This window comes from Heterocephalus glaber, unplaced genomic scaffold, assembly GCF_053883595.1.
Source record: "Heterocephalus glaber isolate CG9 unplaced genomic scaffold, H.glaber_assembly_v1.0 deba00001504, whole genome shotgun sequence".
In the NCBI taxonomy this organism is placed as follows: Eukaryota; Metazoa; Chordata; class Mammalia; order Rodentia; family Bathyergidae; genus Heterocephalus; species Heterocephalus glaber.
The window spans coordinates 49828154-49846881 of NW_028258324.1; the positions used below are offsets into that span (position 1 = coordinate 49828154).

Consider the following 18728-nt stretch of genomic DNA (forward strand, 5'->3'; position numbering starts at 1 on the left):
AACATTTTGCTTAGTTTCAGTTTTGCTTTTACAAACAAGATGAATATACTCCTTCTTGTAGAAATCTTTTGGTGAACATATGTCTTCACTTCACTGGTATATTTAGGTGTAAAATTTTTAGGCCATTATATATAAGTATATATTATACAAACATGAAACATACATATATACACATGTATTTTACATACACATGAAATATGTATATGTATTTCAAGTAAGTGCAAATAACTTATCCAGAGTGGTTTTATTATTTTCCATATCCACTAAACAAAAACAAGAGTTCTAGTTGCTTCCCATAGTTGACATTTATTGACATAGTTTTTAAAATGTAGTCATTATGAAAGTTGAAAAATAGTATCTCTGATTTTAATTTTAATTTTCTTGATGACCAGTAATTTTATGTACTTTCACATGTACATATTAGCCATGCATTTATTTTTTAAGTATCTGTTCAAGTGTTTTGCCCATTTAAAAAATTCTGCTATTCATCTGTTTTATTGATTTTCCTTTCCCCATTGATTTGTCCTAGCACCTTGATGGAAAACTAATTAACTCTATATTTGTGTGCCTATTTGTATTTTGTTCTATTTTTCTGTAATCCATTCTTATGCCAATGCCATACTCCTCTCTCTTAATTATTATAATTTATTAATGAAATCAAGTAGGGCAAGTTCTCCAAATGTGGACTCCCCATGATTGTATTAGGTATTCTTAGGTCTTTCATGTTTCTACATATACTTTAGAATCAGCTTGTCAATTTTTATGCAAAAGCCTATTGTAGTAGAATTTACCTATTCTTTTTATCAATGCCTTTTACTACTGTTTTTAAAAAAATAAATAGAATCATTTCAATTTTCCTAAGCTTAATGTTAGCATGGTGTATTTTTTCTAAACTTTCACTTTCAGTTTATTTTTGTCTTTGTTTTCAAAGTATGTTTCTTTTGGTCGTAACATAGTTTAGTCTTCAGTTTCATCTAGACTGACACCATTTACCTGGTGTATTTATTTTATTTATATTTACAGTAACTGTTGAGTTAAATCTCTCATTTTGATTTTATATGTTTCTATATGATCTTCAATTTTTAATAGTTGTTCTAGACATTACATCACTAAGCTAGCACACAAATGATATTTTAAAACTTCATGTATCTGTGTCTATACAATTTTCTTTATTTTCCTTCTGTTTTGTACTCTTGTTCCTTTATGTTTCACTGCTATTAATTTTACAATTGCATAAAGTAGTTTTATTTTGCTCTGTACATACATATTCTTTGAAATAAATTAAAATAATTATATGAATTTCAATTTTAGTTGAATAATATGGGTAGATGTGTATGTATATACACACATGCATTTGTATATGTATATGCATATATGCACACAAAATACACACATGAAATAAATGTTTTTTTAACACATATATTTATCATTGCTGATATTCTTCCTTTATTCCTGTAATTCTAATTCTACCTGCTATCATTTTCCTTCAGCTTGGAAGACTTTTTAGTATTTATACAGAAAGGGAATGCTATATTATTGCCAGCTTTTTATTTATATGAGATATGTTTATTTTGCCTTCAATTTTGATGACTGTCTCAGCTGCATATCTAATTCTAGTCTCATAGACTCACTCCACCTAGCCCTTTCTGGATATCATTCCGTTTTCTTCTAGCTTTCATTGTTTCTGTTGAGAAGTCAGCTATCATTGATATTATTTTTCCACTTTGCATAATGTGTTTGTCCTTTAGCTGCTTTTAGATATGATCTTTGGTTTTGTTTTTCATAAATTTGATTATGATGGGACTAGACAGGTTTTTGTCTGTTCATTTTGCTGTGCTTGTGTGTGGGTGTGTGCTTGTGTGTGTGTGTGTGTGTGTTTATTCTGCTTAGGAATCAGTGAGTTATGTGAATCTTGGTTTGATATTTTCATCAGCTTTGGAAAATTGACAGCCATTACTTCTAGTAGTTTGTCTTTGCCATTCTTTATGTTTTTCTTGGCAGTCTTCTTGCCTATATTAGAATATTAGATATTATTCCTCACATGACAGATATTCTGCTTTGTAATTTTTATTTTAACTTGTTTTTATTTTCCCTTTGCTTCACTGATCCTTTGCAGACAATACTGTCTTTTTTCTTGTCCAGGCTTTCGTTAGTCTATTTAATAGAATTATTTCTTTTATCACACTTTTTACATACAACTTTTTATTTAGGTCTTTATGCACTCATCATATCTTTTCTAAAATTTCCTGATTCTCCATGCTAATAATTTACCATGTGTGCTATATTCTTTAGCATTTTTATCACAGTTATTTTAAATTTGCTCCTGGATAATTCTGATATTTGATTGATCTATGGATTTGCATCTATGGATTATATTCTCTTATCTGCTCATGTATTTTTCATTTTTGTTTGTCTTGCATTTTTCACTGTATGCAAGACATTTATATAATAAAGTAATAGAAACTAAAGTAAATAATATTTTCTTTATTTTTAATCAAGCCACTAGTAGCAGAGACTGAGTCAAAGATGCAGTTGTTAATTTAGTTTTCCACTGTTTTCAAATGCTTTCAGCATTGAATCACAATATTCTTTTGTAGGGCTTAAAATCAGAGGACTTTCCAGATTCCAGAGATCTGGTTAGGCTTCAGAGCTGAGGTAATAGCTTATTAAACTATAGGATAACTTTCCCTGATTACCAAGTTTTGGAGTCTCTTGAGAGTTGTCTTTGCTTTCAAGTCCCATGTTTTCTGGACCATAGAAAAACATTTTGAGACTTACTATTTCTCTTCCAGCCTTCAGAGGGTTGGGCTCTATACTTCAGGATGACACAGAATACTTTGAAGAAGTTTTCCTTTAGGTTTTGTGATTCACCATCACTCTTTGGTAGTTGAACACCAAGCAACAATTCTGTTTGTGTAAGTGCGTGTGTGTGTGTGTGTGTGTGTGTGTGTGTGTGTCTGATCCCTCCAATTTGCCACAGATGATAAAATTGAACCAACTTGCCTCTCTGTTTCAACACAACCAAATGTGAGGGAGATGCACACTTGAAAGAAGTTGTGTACACCACAATGAGTCTAGCTCTTACAGCTCATTCTTTGGGACAACCTTCCTACTTTTAGTGTATTACTTCCTACATTTGGTGAGTGGCCATTAAGAAGAGTTAGCAGATGGGTACATATTTGGTCTGTGGGTGGAATTCCTCCAAATTATAGTCTACCATGCCAACCAACATGTGGTGCTTAACAATTCTTAAAATCTGTATCTGATATCTACTTCTTTCCTTCCCTATCTCACACTCATAACATATTTCCTTCCTCAGCAGTGTCTCTCTTCTTTAAAGGACTTGATACTTTCTGAATATTAGTTTGTTTAGGTTTTGTAGTTTTTAAACTATGATTTTTGTAACTTATGTGGTTTATCAAGCCTGGGACCTCATGCATATTGGGCAAGCGTACTTCCACTGAGCTATATTCCTAGCCCATATTACATTATGATAAATTTAAAATGTATTCATTTATACATGTCTTAGTTAATTTCCTCATTTCTGAGACAAAATACCCAACACTCAAAATTAAAGGAGGAAAGGTTTATTTAGCTCATAGTTTGTAGAAGTTTCAGTTCAGAGTTGGCTAGCTCCAAGGCAGAGTGGCATGGCAGAGGGGCATTGTAGAGGACAAAGAGTTCATGGTGGGCAGAAGACACCAAAGCAGCACACAGCAAGAAACCACATCAGCCCTCTTTTGGTCCCTTTATATTCTATCTAAGTTATACACTCTTAGGGCAGGTAGCACTCACACTCAGGGAGGGAATTTACATTATCCACTCCCAGAACTATGTTGAACCAATCAGTGGACTAATTTAGTAATCATATACCCTGAATCCCAGTGTCACACACTCTAGATCCAGCCACTTCTGAAAAAGCCCCACCTATAACTGCATGAGGCTTTAGGGGGACATCTAGACACAAGCCATAACAGCGCATGAGATCTCTGGCATAGGTGAAAATGATATGAATAATCTAGGAGATAAACAATTACAACTTCTCACTAGAGAACATTGTCTCACTAGAAAATGTTTGTAGGAAATTAGATTTTTTTTTGTTGTTCTCTGAGTTTAGCAAACTGGATTTTGTAGTACTTAAAGAATGAAGGATGCTGGAGCAGGGAAACTCCAGTGATTCATGCCCTCCTTCTGGTTTCTTGAAATTCATATTTGGAAACACTTGACAGAAATATTTTGGTCCCCTGAACCTGTAATGGTATATATAGAAACCTAATTGTCACTGACTCATTCCCAAAATGATTTCTTTCTCTGTATTTTATTTCATGCTTCTCTAACTTACAAGAAATATTTTTGATAATTTAAGCTTATGATTTCATTGATTTCTCTTATTTGACTTTACAAATTAAGATACCTTCCATATTAAAGGTCATACTTTTTTCAAATATTGCATAATGTAATTAGGTTATTAATTTTTAAATTTAAAAATCTTATATATATTTATTTCTTTAATTTTTCTTTTAAATCAGTGCTTTTAAATACAATCCAAATAGTTCATATAATATTTCTGGTGTATTTACCTGAATATACTGAAAGGTAATAATGTATGTGTACATTTAATAAAATACATATACATACTTTAATAGGATGCCTTTATCAACATACAGCTTTTTATGCTAATTAATATAATTTACACTCTGAAATAGAAACAGTTTTGAAACTTGTTTTATTCATTCACTATTCATATGCTCTAATATATATTGATAGCCTATTTTTCTTTCTGTTGTAGGAACTGTCATATTTATAACTTTGACAGATCATCAAGGAAATTTGATGAGGAACTTTGCCCTGATTGAATACTGCCTGGGAAAGGATTAAGTGGCAGTTTGACACAAACTTATTTTTCTTTGGTGCATATAAATCTTCTATTCTTGGAATGAAGAATGGATGTCTTCTTTCCTTACTTTATTTTGAAGCATTCATTTGCCAAATCTTCAGAGTAATTCCCATTCCCAAAATCTTGTTTATTAGTTTTTGTATTGATGAGTATCTTTGGCATAATGGAAAATAAAATTGCATGGAAAAAAAGATGAACTGCTTTCTTTCTTTTCTTTTCTTTTTTATATCATGAGTATAGTTTAGGCTGATTGTGCAATGTTGGATGGGACCCAGTGGACACTGCTCTATAGTTGATTTATACTTTTGAGTTAGCTATGTACAGATGGAGTTTGCAATATTGTATATCATTGCCAAACAAATTGGACAAAGTAAATCAGATATGGAAGTCTTTGTTAGCTTGAACTTGAAACAGAATGGATAGACTTTTCTAAGATTTTGGAATTGGTTTCTCCTTCAACGGATACTTCTTTGAGATTTAAAATAATATATGACCCTGAATAATAGAGTTCATTTTCCTGGCCTGGGAGCTTAGATATTCCTGCACAGGACAAACATATGCAAAAATATAAAACACATATAGAAAATAACAAAACAGATGATATCTCTGTCACTTGAGATCTGTCGCTCAGTACTGGTACAACATGATCAATATTCCTAAATACCTTTGCAGTGATCAACTCCATTCAGATAACAGGGAAAATCTTCATGGCTTTCACATTATATTGTCAAAATCACAGGAGTCTTCATCCAGGATGGTGAAGGTTTGAAGATTATGCCTTGAGTAGAATTAGAAAGTGACACTTCTTTCTAGTATAGGAAGAATTTGAGAGGCAGAAGGCTTCGTTGGGAGAAAAGATACCTTAATTGACTTGTCAAATCCTTCCTTCATGATAACATGATTGTAAAAGTTTTTTTCAGTATAATGAAGTGCTATTTCTCAGTAGTGAAGAGAATCCTTTATTCTACTCATGGTTAAGGAAGTAGAAATGAAATAATATAAAATATAGAACAGTTGCTGTTGATGGCTGAGGGAATTTTTTACAATAAGAAATCATATATATGAATATTGAAACTTGCATATGTGTAGATCTAGAGGTAATTTAGGTAGGTGTAATATCAGTTTTTAACATTGGTTAGGAGATGGACATTGAATGCAAGAATTGAGAATTGTGATTTTATGAAAAGTAATGATTTAACTAAGTTTTCAGGAAAATAAATGTAACTATATTTTATGTATTAGGTTAAATTTTATTAGTCTTTAATTTAGTATGTATTGCATAGTTGAAAAAATATTTTATAAAAATTGCTTTGGGCTCCCAGAACTGAGGAGCAGAGCCAACCCCAGCATGAAGAAGCTGGGCTACGTGGGTGTCAGCAGCACCCCCCCCCCCGTTGAAATGAGAAGGCACATAAACAAGTCTCAAAACCAGACTTCCAGATCACCTATAGTAACCCCAAAGGGAAACGAAATGGAACAATCTGATAGTCAACCACCTGGACTCCCTGAACTGGCAATAAAGGAGGATCTGGAAAAAATGAAATCAGAAATAATTTCTCCTATAACAGCAGAGATTTGCCCATAGTGAAAGACATGATATAGAAACTCTAGAGTGGACACTGATAAAACATAGAGGAGCTGAGGAACATGATAGAATCCCAATACAGGAAACAAATGGAATCCATAAAACAGAAGCAAACAGATTTCCAGGAGATTAAAAACTCCATTAAAAGCTTACACAGCAGAATGAGCCAATGCAAGGACAGATTTTCAGATATAGAAAATAAGATTGCAATTAGTGATGAGGAAAAGAAAAATTTCTTTAAAATAGCAAGGGACCACAAGAAATCAATCCAGCAGCTTCTAGGTGATGCAAAGAAGAATAACTTAGAACTGATTGGAGTCAATGTAGAAACAGGAGAGAGTGCAAAAGACTTAAAAAAAACTGTTCACAGAAGTGATGGCAGAAAACTTCCCAAGAAATTGACATACAGAGTAGTGAGGTGTTGGGAGCAATGCTACATAATTCTAGGGATAAATCATTTGGTTAGCCTAGTTCTCTTGCCTACAGCCCAGCTACAGAATAACTCCAGTTTGGCCTCCGGTCACAACTGAGACTTCAGTGATCCAGTGATGCTGTGATTCTCCAGGACAAGAAACATCCTGGGAGAACAATCATCTACTCAGTTCCTCATTGTTCTTGGACTGATTAACATCTTGTTTGCCGGGAGATGTACTGAACTCTCTGCAAGCCTTCCGTTACACCTTGTTTATCCCAATGTGAACTGTTGAAGTCTCTGCAAGTCATTTGTTACATTTGTTTCTCCCGATGTACTGAATAAAAGGTGTGGTAAGCTGGGGGCTTTGTCTTTGCTGCCCAGAGCAGCACTGATCAGACCCAAAGCTCAGCTTCTTCTCGGTCTCATTTTTCTACCTTTCCTGTAATTCGCTGTGTGCTGCCATGGCTCGCAGGAGACCAGGACTCACTGCAGAGGTTCTGGTAACGTCCCCTTCCCCTGTCCCCTACAGTGAGGCATATAGGATTCCAACTAGCCTTGATCAAAAAAACCCTACACATAGGCATATAATGGTTAAGATTCCAGAAACCCAACAGAAGAGCAAAATTCTACAAGCAGTTAGAGAAAAGAGACAAATCACATACAAAGGAAAGCCCATCACAATCACAGCAAACCTTCAAGGCAAGAAGAGCTTGGAGTGATGTACTTCAATCCCTAAAGGAAAACAGCCTCCAGCCCAGATTGATGTACCTTGGAAAATTAATTTTCAAAATTGATAGAGAAATAAGATACTTTCATGACAAAGAGCACCTTAGGAACTTCATGAATACCAAACCAGAACTCCAAAATTTTTGGACAACATCCTAGGAAAAGACATTGAGGATTACAATGCCAGGAAGCACAGCAGAACGAATCCATTGGACACAACAAGAAATTAAAAGCAAAGGGGGAGAGTCCAAGAAAAAACAAAAAGTCATCACAAGGATAAGTCAATACATATCAGTTGTAACCATCAATATTAACGGTCTCAATTCACCAATCAAAAGAAATAGACTGACAGAATGGGTCAAGAAGCAAGATCCAACAATATGCTGCATACAAGAAACACACTTCGTTAAAAAAAACCTCATAGACTGAAAGTTAAAGGGTGGAAAACAATACTCCATGTGACAGAAACACGAAAAAAAGCAGAAGTCATCCTCTTTGCAGATCAAGTGGATTTCAAACCAACACTGATTAAGAGAGACAAAGCAGAACACTACACCCTTGTAAAGGGAAAAATTCAAGAGGAAGAGATGAAAATCATAAATATATATGCACCAAACACTAGTGTTCCCAACTATATAAAACAAATACTAATGGACATGAAAAATCATTTAAGCACTAATGCAACAGTAGTGGGAGACCTCAACACCCCAATGTCACAAATAGATCAACCAGACAAAAAATAAACAACAAAATACTAGAACTCAATCAAACTCTTGAACAAATGAACTTAACAAATGTTTACAGAGTGTTCCACCCCACAAAATCAGAATACAAATTCTTCTCAGCTGCACATGGGTCATTCTCCAAAATAGACCACATAATCACACATAGAACATGTTTAAGTAAGTGCAAAGGAATTGAAGTTATCCCCTGTATATTATCAGACCATAGTGCAATGAAATTGGAGATCTATAGCAAAAGAAACTCAAAAAATTTCATAAACATGTGGAAATTGAACAACACACTTCTGAATAAACAATGGAACACAGAGGAAATTAAAGAAGAAATCAGACAGTTCCTTCAATTAAATGACAATGACAATACAACATATTGGAATCTATGGGACACAATGAAAGCAGTCTTACGAGGGAAACTCATAGCAGTGAATATGCATATTAGGAAAACAGAATGAGCCCAATTAAACAATGTCCTGGCCCGTGGGTAAGTCAATGAAGACCCTAGAGGGGGAGCGAGGATGAGAGGGGACAGGGGACACGAGAGATGGAGACAAGACAGGTTTCTGATCAAGTCTCGTTTATTGCGGAAGCTGCTACAACATATATACTGTAGGGCTAGAGGGGAGGAGCAAGAGGAGTGTACTGGGGCTACTTCCTTGTTGCCGGGTAGATCTGCAACAAGCCCGGGCATGTCCGTCAAAGGCCTGCAGCAAGCCTGGGCATGTCCGTAGAAGGTACTCAAGAGTTCCAGCGGGGGGGCAGGGCCCCCTACAGGTCCTCCCTTTAAAATTATTTTTTAGAAAAGTGTCAGGAGAGTCAAGCCTGCGGGGGCTGAGCCTGTCTTGGGTCAGAGCGATATACGTGTCTGTACCGTGCACCTTACCCATCCTCGGTTAACCAGAGAATCAAGGCTCTGGCACCTGTCTTAGGCGGTGCACGAGGATTCCCTCAGGCATGGCACGCTTGCTCAGTTGCCCATCATTGGCTTGCCAGCCCTCTCACCAGGTACTCATCCTGATCAGCCATGGCTAACCGATTATAATGGACCTGTATGGGCGCTGTTTTTATAGCCTCGAGTTGGGCTTTTAGGAAGGCCACGATTTTGTTATATAGTATGGGCCCTAAAGAAATGAGCAAGAGTAGACCCAATAGAGGCCCCAACAAAGGGAGGAGATAGGGGAGAAAACCATTGAGGCCAGTCCAGAGGGGATTTTGAATGAGTTCTTGTCGTCGTCTGTTTAAATCTTCTTGAAGTTCGCGAATTTTTCCCCTGACGATCCCAGATTTGTTGGCGTAGAAGCAGCAATGTTCATTTAAGGCTATGCAAATCCCTCCTTGTTCCGCTGTGAGGAGGTCCAGGCCCCTTCTATTCTGAAGGACCACCTCAGCCAGGGAGTCAATCTGATCTTGTATATCTGTAAGAGTGTTGGAGAGAGCTTGAACATCATTAATTAGCTGGTTGGATAATTTGGCATAGGAATGTAACGCCACTCTGACGCCAGCAGAGCCAGTGGCAAGGACGCTGGACACCCCTAGTCCCACGAGCAAGGGGACCAGTGAGGCGGCCCTTTTATATTGCCCAGCGATATAGTCAAAGCTGGGCAAGGGCACCAGCTCATCTCCAGGAATAAGGGAGATGTCCGGGAGAACAGTCGCCACCACGCACAGCCCAGTCCAATTAGTGGGGAGGGAGGTGAACGCCAAGCTCCCTCCACAGACGAGCACGTGACCCGGGGCAGGGCAAATGGCGGCAGAGTCATTAAGCACTACCGAACAGAGAGAAAAATTTTGGACTCCAACATGTATGTCAAAGCTATTGTTGTTGCCTGAATTTAGATAACAAACTGAGGCATTGAACTGTACTGGCTGGACACTGAAGGGCAGAGAAAAACTGCAATTATAACTAGAACTGTTAGCGTAGTCAGTTTGGTCGACATCCGGCAAGGCGAGGGGCAGGGGCGTGCCAAGGGTCAAGCATAACCAACAACCTGCAGCAAAAGCTGGGTTGGATGTATTGATCACATGATAAGTGGCCTCTAGGACACTCAGGGTTTGGGCGTCAGGGTCTGGGCCTCGAGGTTTGGGAAGGACCAGTGGATGATAGTTTAAGGAGGGATACATCTCTTGGATGATAGTCTCAAGTTGTTTTTGTACTCGTTCTTCCCGGAGCTGAACCGAAGGCCCTCCACCGTCCGATATATGGATGGGGGCCTGTGGCGGCCAACAGACGTCTTTTCCCGGAGTGCCGCGACAAGAGGCCTGACCAAATTTAGAGTATCCTTTGGGGCTGGGAAGGTCCCAGTCGCCTCCGACGGAGCCACTATAAGTTCTTTGCAAGACAGCAGTTAAATATATTTTCCCGTCGGAATGGGTACATTGCTGGGCCTCAATATAGCAGGTAGAATGCATTTCGGTGGCCATGACACACCCGGCAGGGCATGGCCCTGGTTTGTCATTGACTGTTGGTATAATCTTAGGTTTAAATTTCCATTTTTGGTTATATCCTCCCGCTAATGCGGCCTCATAAACTAAATAGGCAGTCTTATCCCCGCAGTCGGTACTGCGAGTGTAACTTGAGGGCACAACCCTACCAGAGCCCCCTGTACAATCACAGGGGTTACCGTACAAGGCAGTGAGCAATTGTTCTTTGTTAACTGGTTGAAATCCGCTCTCCGTTGTTGATGCCAGGAGCAGCAACAGGCCGTGCAACAGGATCAGGGGTATCATCTTCAGAGCCTGTAAGCAGAATTTGTCTTGCGATATAAACAAGGTCGAGCCACAGATAAGAAAGTTAGGCTAACCTGATTGAGCTTTTGAAGATAACCAAAGTGGGCATATTACAATAACATTTTCAGAACTTAACCCCTATGAACGTTTTGTAACAACGTATTCAGTGTTTAAACATCCTGAACAACTAATACAGTCAATTTACAACCTATTTAGATAATATTCACTATGATATATCTCCCATAAGATCACATGATATAAAATTTACTAAGGGGTCCCTTTGATGAATTAAGACCAGAATAATCATTTTCTGGGTGGCCACTCCTATATTCATCAAAGGGAGTTCCCATCTATGATCGTTTTAATTAAGAATATGTATCCTTTTATTTTACAACTGTGGATTGCAATTTGATCGTTGCCTGTGGGTGACAATGCACGTTACTTTCATAAATTTCACAACCTGGGAAGAAAAGCATGTCTTTAGTTTAGCCATTTTTCTCTGTAAGTTAACAACAATAGGTGAATATCCTATAAAAGGGAAGGAACATTTTGAGCTCAACTGTACGAACACAAACAACAGACAATAGACAAACATATAAGACAATGTACTTTTGATGATTGTTAAATTGTAATTGTAGGCGCCATTGCTAACTGGTTGAGATTGGGCAAGTCAGGTCATCGGCATCATCAGCACACCTATCGACTTGTTTTACTAGGCGTTCTGGGAGCCACCGGGCTGACTTCATTTCCTTGGAGTAAACACACACCGATCCTCGGCCCCAGATAAGTACAGGATCGGGCCCGTGCCATGAGTGGTCCAGGGGGTCTTTCCACATCATCGAGGCAAATTGTCGTTGCATCTCTGGTTGCCAGAAACGATTGGCTGCAGATAAACCTTTGGCATCCAAATTTAAAAAGTTAAGAATGAATAGTGCATGTGCTATCAGGTTTCTAGGAGACCCCTTGGTAGGGTACCATTCCCCCTTTTTTATTTTGTCTAAAGTAATTTTGAGTGTGAGATTAGCCCTTTCTATAATGCCTTGTCCCTGAGGATTATATGGGATTCCCGTTATGTGTGTTATTTCAAATTGTTTGCAAAACTTGGAGAAGCCAGAGCTGGTATAGCCAGGACCATTGTCTGTTTTAATTTGTTGTGGACATCCAAGTACTGAGAAGGCAATGAGGAGATGAGCGATGACATGTTTAGTAGCTTCCCCAGACTGCAGGGTGGCAAATATGAATCCACTATAGGTATCAATGTTGACATGTATATATTTAAGAATGCCAAATTCAGGGTAGTGTGTGACGTCCATTTGCCAGAGGGCATTTGGAATTAAGCCACGAGGATTAACTCCCAGATGAGGTGTAGGAAGGTGCAGAGTGCACGTAGGGCAGGCCTTAACAATTTGTCTAGCTTGTTCTCTAGTAAGCTTATACATAAGGTGAAGCGTGTGAGCATTAAGATGATGGAATTGGTGTGCCTTCCGTGCCTGGTCAATTGGAATGGGAATGGGGGCATCAGTATTTATTGAATAGGCAAAAGCCTGAGGTCTTGTGGCTAGGTCTGCTAAGCAGTTGCCCTCTGCGAGTGGGCCAGGTAGGTTAGAGTGGGCACGAAGGTGCCCAATGAAAAGGATTTGGATCTTTTTCTGATTAGATCTTGCAATTGGAGGAAAAGACCACCAGTCTGAGAAGCAAGTTTGATCAGTCCGCATGTCTCTAATAAGGGGACAGATTGAGCAATGTAAGCACTGTCAGTAAAGAGATTAAAAGCTCGGGCAGGGAATGCAGAAAAGACCGCCATGACTGCCTGTAGCTCGGTTAATTGGGCCGAAGAGTGGGTGGTTTGGAACTGGACAATGTTATCGTCCCACACATAGGCAGCCATCCCGGTGGAAGAACCATCTGTAAAAACGGATAGGGCTTCTGGCAGAGGAGAACAAGAAGTGACTTTTGGGAAAATGAAGTCATGTCTGTTGGCAAAGTCAATGAGTTTGTTGGGAGGATAGTGATTGTCCAATAACCCTGAATAAGAAGCAAGAACAATTGGCCAGGAATCGGTAGTCTGCATAAGCCAATCAATCTGATCTTTAGGGTAGGGTTGGATAATGACATCAGGTTCTTTTCCAAAGTACATCTTTCCATGGTCTCTGCCTAAAATAACCAGGTCTGCAACTGCAACATAATAGGGATAAAAGACCCGCTTAGGGGAAACTGGGAGATGAACCCACAAAAGGGGAGTGGTTTGCCAAAAGACAGCAGTGGGAGAAAGAGAGGTTTTGCAGATGATATACTGTAAAGGAGAGTTATAATCTATAAAGGTAATTGTTTGATTTTGGATGGCTTGTTCTACCATGCTAATGGCTTTGTGCCCCTCGGCAGTGAGCTCCCGAGGTGAAGTGGGGTGGCTATCACCTTGTAGGGTATCATAGAGAGGCTTCAGGTCATGTTTAGTGAGCTTTAAATAGGGCATAAGCCAATTAATGTCTCCGAGCAGTTTTTGGAAGTCATTCAGAGTTTTAAGACTGTCCAGCCGTAAGGTAAGCTTTTGGGAGGAAATGTGACGCCCCTTCATCTGAAATCCGAGGTAATTGTAAGGGTCTGTTAGTTGAACCTTATCAGGGGCAATCTGGAGGCCACAAGATTCAAGGGCCCGCCGAAGGTCAGCATAACAAGCTAAAACCTCACTTTCTAATTGTCCCGCCACGAGGATATCATCCATGTAATGGATAATATACATTTGAGGCCAACTGTCTCGGGTGGATTGGAGTGCTGCGGCTACAAATGACTGGCATAGGGTGGGACTATTGGCCATGCCTTGGGGCAGCACTAGCCATTGAAAGCGCTGCATTGGGGCACAGAAATTGGTCGCCGGAAGGCTAAATGCGAAGCGTTTTTGATCAGCAGGGTGTAAGGGAATGGTGAAAAAACAGTCTTTTAAATCAATAATAACCTTATAATATCCAAGGGGGATGGCTACTGGAGAGGGAAGACCAGGTTGTAAAGCTCCCATAAGTACCATGGTTTTATTAACAGCTCTGAGATCTTGCAAGAGCCTCCATTTTCCCGACCGTTTTTTAATGACAAAAATGGGAGTATTCCAAGGGGAATGGCTAGGAATGATATGGCCAGCATGAAGCTGTTCCTGCACCAGCTGTTGAGCTGCTAATAACTTCTCCTTGGAGAGGGGCCACTGATCGACCCACACTGGATCATCTGAGAGCCAGGTGATCTTTTCAGCATGGACCGCAGGAGTGTCAGTGACCCCTATGGAAAATGGCCTAACCCTGCTCGAGGGGGCCGAGGGACGGGCTCAATGGGGTGAGTAAGGCTTGTAGGGTGTTTTCCCAGCCCTGTTCCTGGAATGTACCCATTTTTAAACATCTGCATAGTGACAATTTCATTGGGGCTGGAAATAATTAGCCCCATTTGTGATAATAGGTCTCTCCCCCATAGATTGACAGGCAACCCTGAGATGACATAAGGTTGAATGGTGCCCTGATTACCATCTTGGTCCCTCCAGGTCAGATCTTTGGCACTTTGTTTAGGATTTTGACTTTGACCTATACCCCTGAGATGGGTGAGGGTGTCCTTTAATGGCCACGCCCAAGGCCAATCCTCTCCCTTTATGATAGTTACGTCAGCACCAGTGTCGACCAACCCAGAAAACTGTCTCCCATCTAACCACAAGGTCATGAGAGGCTTTTGTGCTGAAAGTATCTCCGACTAGTAGACATTGGATGAGCCGAAACCCTGGCTACCTCGGGCGTCGTTAAGAGCCTTATGAGAGGTAGGGAGAAGGGGAAGGAGTAACAGTTGAGCAAATCTTTGGCCTGTTTGAATGGTATTAATAACTTTGGGGGATGAAACCATAACTTTAATTTCCCCAGAGTAGTCGTTATCAATCACTCCTGGGTAGACCAACAGTCCATTCATGGTGCTGCTGCTTCGGCCTATTACGAGGCCAAAGGTCTCCTTAGGTAAGGGTCCAAAGACTCCTGTGGCGAGGGCCTGGACTCCCATTTCTGGGGTCAATACTGTGTGGGTGGTGGCACTGAGGTCCAATCCGGCACTTCCTTTTGTGGCTCTGACGAGGTCTGAAATGGATTGCTGTTTATTGGAGCAAAATTGAGCGCCCCGTAAATTTGTTTGGAATTGGGGGCCCAGGGCTGGCCCCCTTTCCCGTTTCCCGAATTCGAACCCTGGAGAGGGGGGAGGGGCCGGCCCTGGGCATCAGTTTTGGATCGGCACTCACTCGCCCAATGCCTCCCCCGATTGCATCGGGGGCAGGGCCCTGGGGGTGCGGCGTTGGGGCCCTGCATTTTAGCGGTCGGGCATTCTCTAGCAAAATGGCTGGTGGCCCCACACCGGAAACACTTATTGCCGACGTGGCGTTGCAAGAATTGTTTTACTGTGAAGCCTTGCATGGCAGCTGCCATGGCAAGGCCCTGTTGGTAGGCTTCCCCAATCTCAGAGCAAAGGCGAATATAGCCGGAAAGGTCAGTTTTCTTTTTATAGGGGCGGATAGCGGCCTGACAGGCGGTGTTGGCATTTTCAAAAGCAAGCTGTTTAACAAAATCCGTCCCCGTCTCCGCGCTCCCAAAAATCCGGCCTGCCGCCGTGAGAAGGCGGTGGACAAAGTCCGCAAACGGCTCGTCTGGCCCCTGCCGGATATTAGTGAGGGAGGCACTTACGTCTCCTTTGGAAGGGAGTTTTCTCCAGGCCCTAGTGGCTGCGGTCTGAATCTGGGCATACAACCCCGCATCAAATTGCATTTGTTGGTCGTTAGCGGTGTAGGCCCCCTCCCCAAGAAGCATGTCAAGCACCCAACCATTTCCCGCCTGAGCATTGCGTCTAGCGGTCTCTCGGCAATTCTCAACATACTCAGATTTCCATAACAAGTAGTCACCTCCTGTAAGGGTGGCACGGGCCAGAGTCTGCCAATCAATTGGGGTGAGCCAATTTTCTGCCACCGATTCTAAAATAGCCATGGTGTAAGGTGCAGTGGCCCCGTATTGAGCCGCAGCCGTTTTAAGCTCTTTAATAACCTTGAAATCAAAGCCGCTATGGTGTCTCCATGCCTGACCCTGTGCGTCAGCAGTCTCAGTTACAGGGAAGGCTTCCACAGGTTCAAGTTCTAGGGGTACCCTTGATCCAGATGGCACCCTGGGGGTTGCCCCTTTAATGGGGGGTCGTGGCTTAAGGGTGTCTTCTCTAGGGACATTTTCATGGGCCTTGCCTGTTCTTAAGCCTTCAAGCTGGGTGATAAGTTCTTGATGTTCCTTTTCTAACCTTATCTGTTCTTTTAGAAAGTCTATTTTGTCCCGGAGTTCCTTTTGGGGATCAACAACAGGATAGGCCAGAGCGGGAGTGTTGGGGCCTGAAGGGATATAAGGAGGGGGGCACCCAGAGCCACCCCGCAGTGCTTCCCCTGCAGACTCGTCAGTCCTGGAGTCCTTTTGGGGCAGCTCTGGGGGCGGAGGCGGGCAGCGATAGGCTTGAAGGGAGGGATATAGGGGTGGAACCTCCCACGAGGGTGGGGCTGCCTTAGAGGCAGTGACGGAGGGAGAGGAAGTGGGGGTCCGGCGAGGCTTTGCCTTATAGGGCTTGGCAGGGATTGTGACCATTTGGGATTGGTCCGAGGGAGCGTTATGTCCGTCGGGGGCGGGATCATCGTCACTATCAAAGGACATCAAGTCCTCTTCCTCGTCTGGCGAGGAAGTTGTGGCCTTGACGGGCCTGGGTCCCGGTGCCATGTTGGCGTCTCGGGAGACTGCGTCAGAGCCGCCTGGAGGCATTGGATTTTCACCAGTGCGGAGGGCTATCTTTCCAACCTGTATAGCTTGAGCTACCACTGGGTCCCTCGTCTTTTGAGAGATGATATCATTGATCAAATTCCAATAAGAGAACGCCGCAATCGGGACCTTTCCAGGTCCGCAAATGGCATAATAATCCTGAAGAGCTTCCCCTACCCTTTTCCATCTCTTTTCGTCAATGGTTCCCTCGGCAGGGAACCAGGGACAGAGATCCTTAATATAATCAAAAAATTTCAGCAATTGTTTGACTGTAACCTTTACCCCTCGTGCCTGTAATGTCTCCTTGAGACCTTGCACGAACAATTCGTGCTGACTAATGCCCTGTCCCATAATCGCTGTTCAACTTACCGAGGTGCGAAAAGACAGCAGGTCTATGTCAATTGTAAGCCTCTCCTGTGTCGAGTGTGCTCTTTGTTCCTCAATCTTAATCTTAGGGCCCCTGAGCAGCGTTCTTCACTGGATCCCCTGTTCTCGGGCCCCACGTTGGGCGCCACTTGTCCCGGCCCGTGGGTAAGTCAACGAAGACCCTAGAGGGGGAGCGAGGATGAGAGGGGACAGGGGACACGAGAGATGGAGACAAGACAGGTTTCTGATCAAGTCTCGTTTATTGCGGAAGCTGCTACAACATATATACTGTAGGGCTAGAGGGGAGGAGCAAGAGGAGTGTACTGGGGCTGCTTCCTTGTTGCCGGGTAGATCTGCAACAAGCCCGGGCATGTCCGTCAAAGGCCTGCAGCAAGCCTGGGCATGTCCGTAGAAGGTACTCAAGAGTTCCAGCGGGGGGGCAGGGCCCCCTACAAAACAACCTGATGTTGAACCTCAAGCTTCTAGAAAAAGAAGAGCAGGACAACTCCAAAGCTCATACAAGGGAGGAAATTATAAAGATCAGAACAAAAATCAGTGCAATGTAGACTAAAAGAACGATTCAAAAAATCAATGAAGCCAAGAGTTGGTTCTTCGAAAGAATAAACAAATTGACAAACCCTTAGCCAACTTTATCAAAAAAAGGAAAGAAAAGGCCCAAATCCATGCAATTAGTAATAAAAAGGGTGAAATTAAAATGGACATAGCAGAATCCAGAAGATTATCAATACCTACTTTGAGAACCTAAACTCCAATAAGATGGAAACATAGAAGAAATGGACAGATTCCTAGATACATATGAATTACCAAAATTGAATGAAGAAGACCTAAAAATTCTAAATGATGCAATATCAATCAATGAAATTGAAAACATAATTAAAAACTTACCAACTAAGAAAAGCCTGGGTCCTGATGGCTTCATTGCTGAATTCTACAATACATTTAGAGAGGAACTACTGCCACTATGGTTTAAACTCTTTAATGATATTGAAAGGGAAGCAATATTCCCAAATTCATTCCTGGAAGCAAGCATCACCTTGATCCCCAAAGCAGAGAAGGACCCAACCAAAAAAGAGAACTACAGGTCAATCTCACTAATGAACATAAATGCAAAAATACTCAATAAGATAATGGCAAAGAGAATGCAGAAGATCATCAAGAAGATCATACACAGGCCAGAGATTTAGCTCAGTGGTTTTGCCGCCAGCTATGCAAGCACAAGGACCCAAGTAGTTCAATCCCCAGTACCAAAAAAAAAAAGAAAAAGAAGATCATACATCCTGACCAAGTGGGATTTATTCCAGGGATGCTGGGATGGTTCAACATATGCCAATCAATCAATGTAGTACACTATCTCAATAGAGCCAAGGACAAATACCATATGATCATCTCAATAGATGCAGAAAAAGCATTTGACAAAACTCAACATGCATTTATGATAAAAACCCTACAAAAAATTGGA

The 18728-nt window shown here is 41.2% G+C and overlaps 1 protein-coding gene across 1 annotated transcript; it reads right to left on the reverse strand.

Annotated features, from left to right (window-relative positions):
- Positions 1 to 9323: 9323 nt before the first annotated feature.
- Positions 9324 to 16843, reverse strand: LOC147825336 (uncharacterized). The gene is made up of 3 exons (XM_087185982.1): positions 16613 to 16843; positions 10480 to 11096; positions 9324 to 10173 (listed from the first exon to the last, which is right to left on the reverse strand). Exons 1-3 carry the CDS (start codon positions 16841 to 16843, stop codon positions 9339 to 9341), a joined length of 1683 nt encoding a protein of 560 aa, XP_087042108.1. The 3' UTR covers positions 9324 to 9338.
- Positions 16844 to 18728: the final 1885 nt, after the last annotated feature.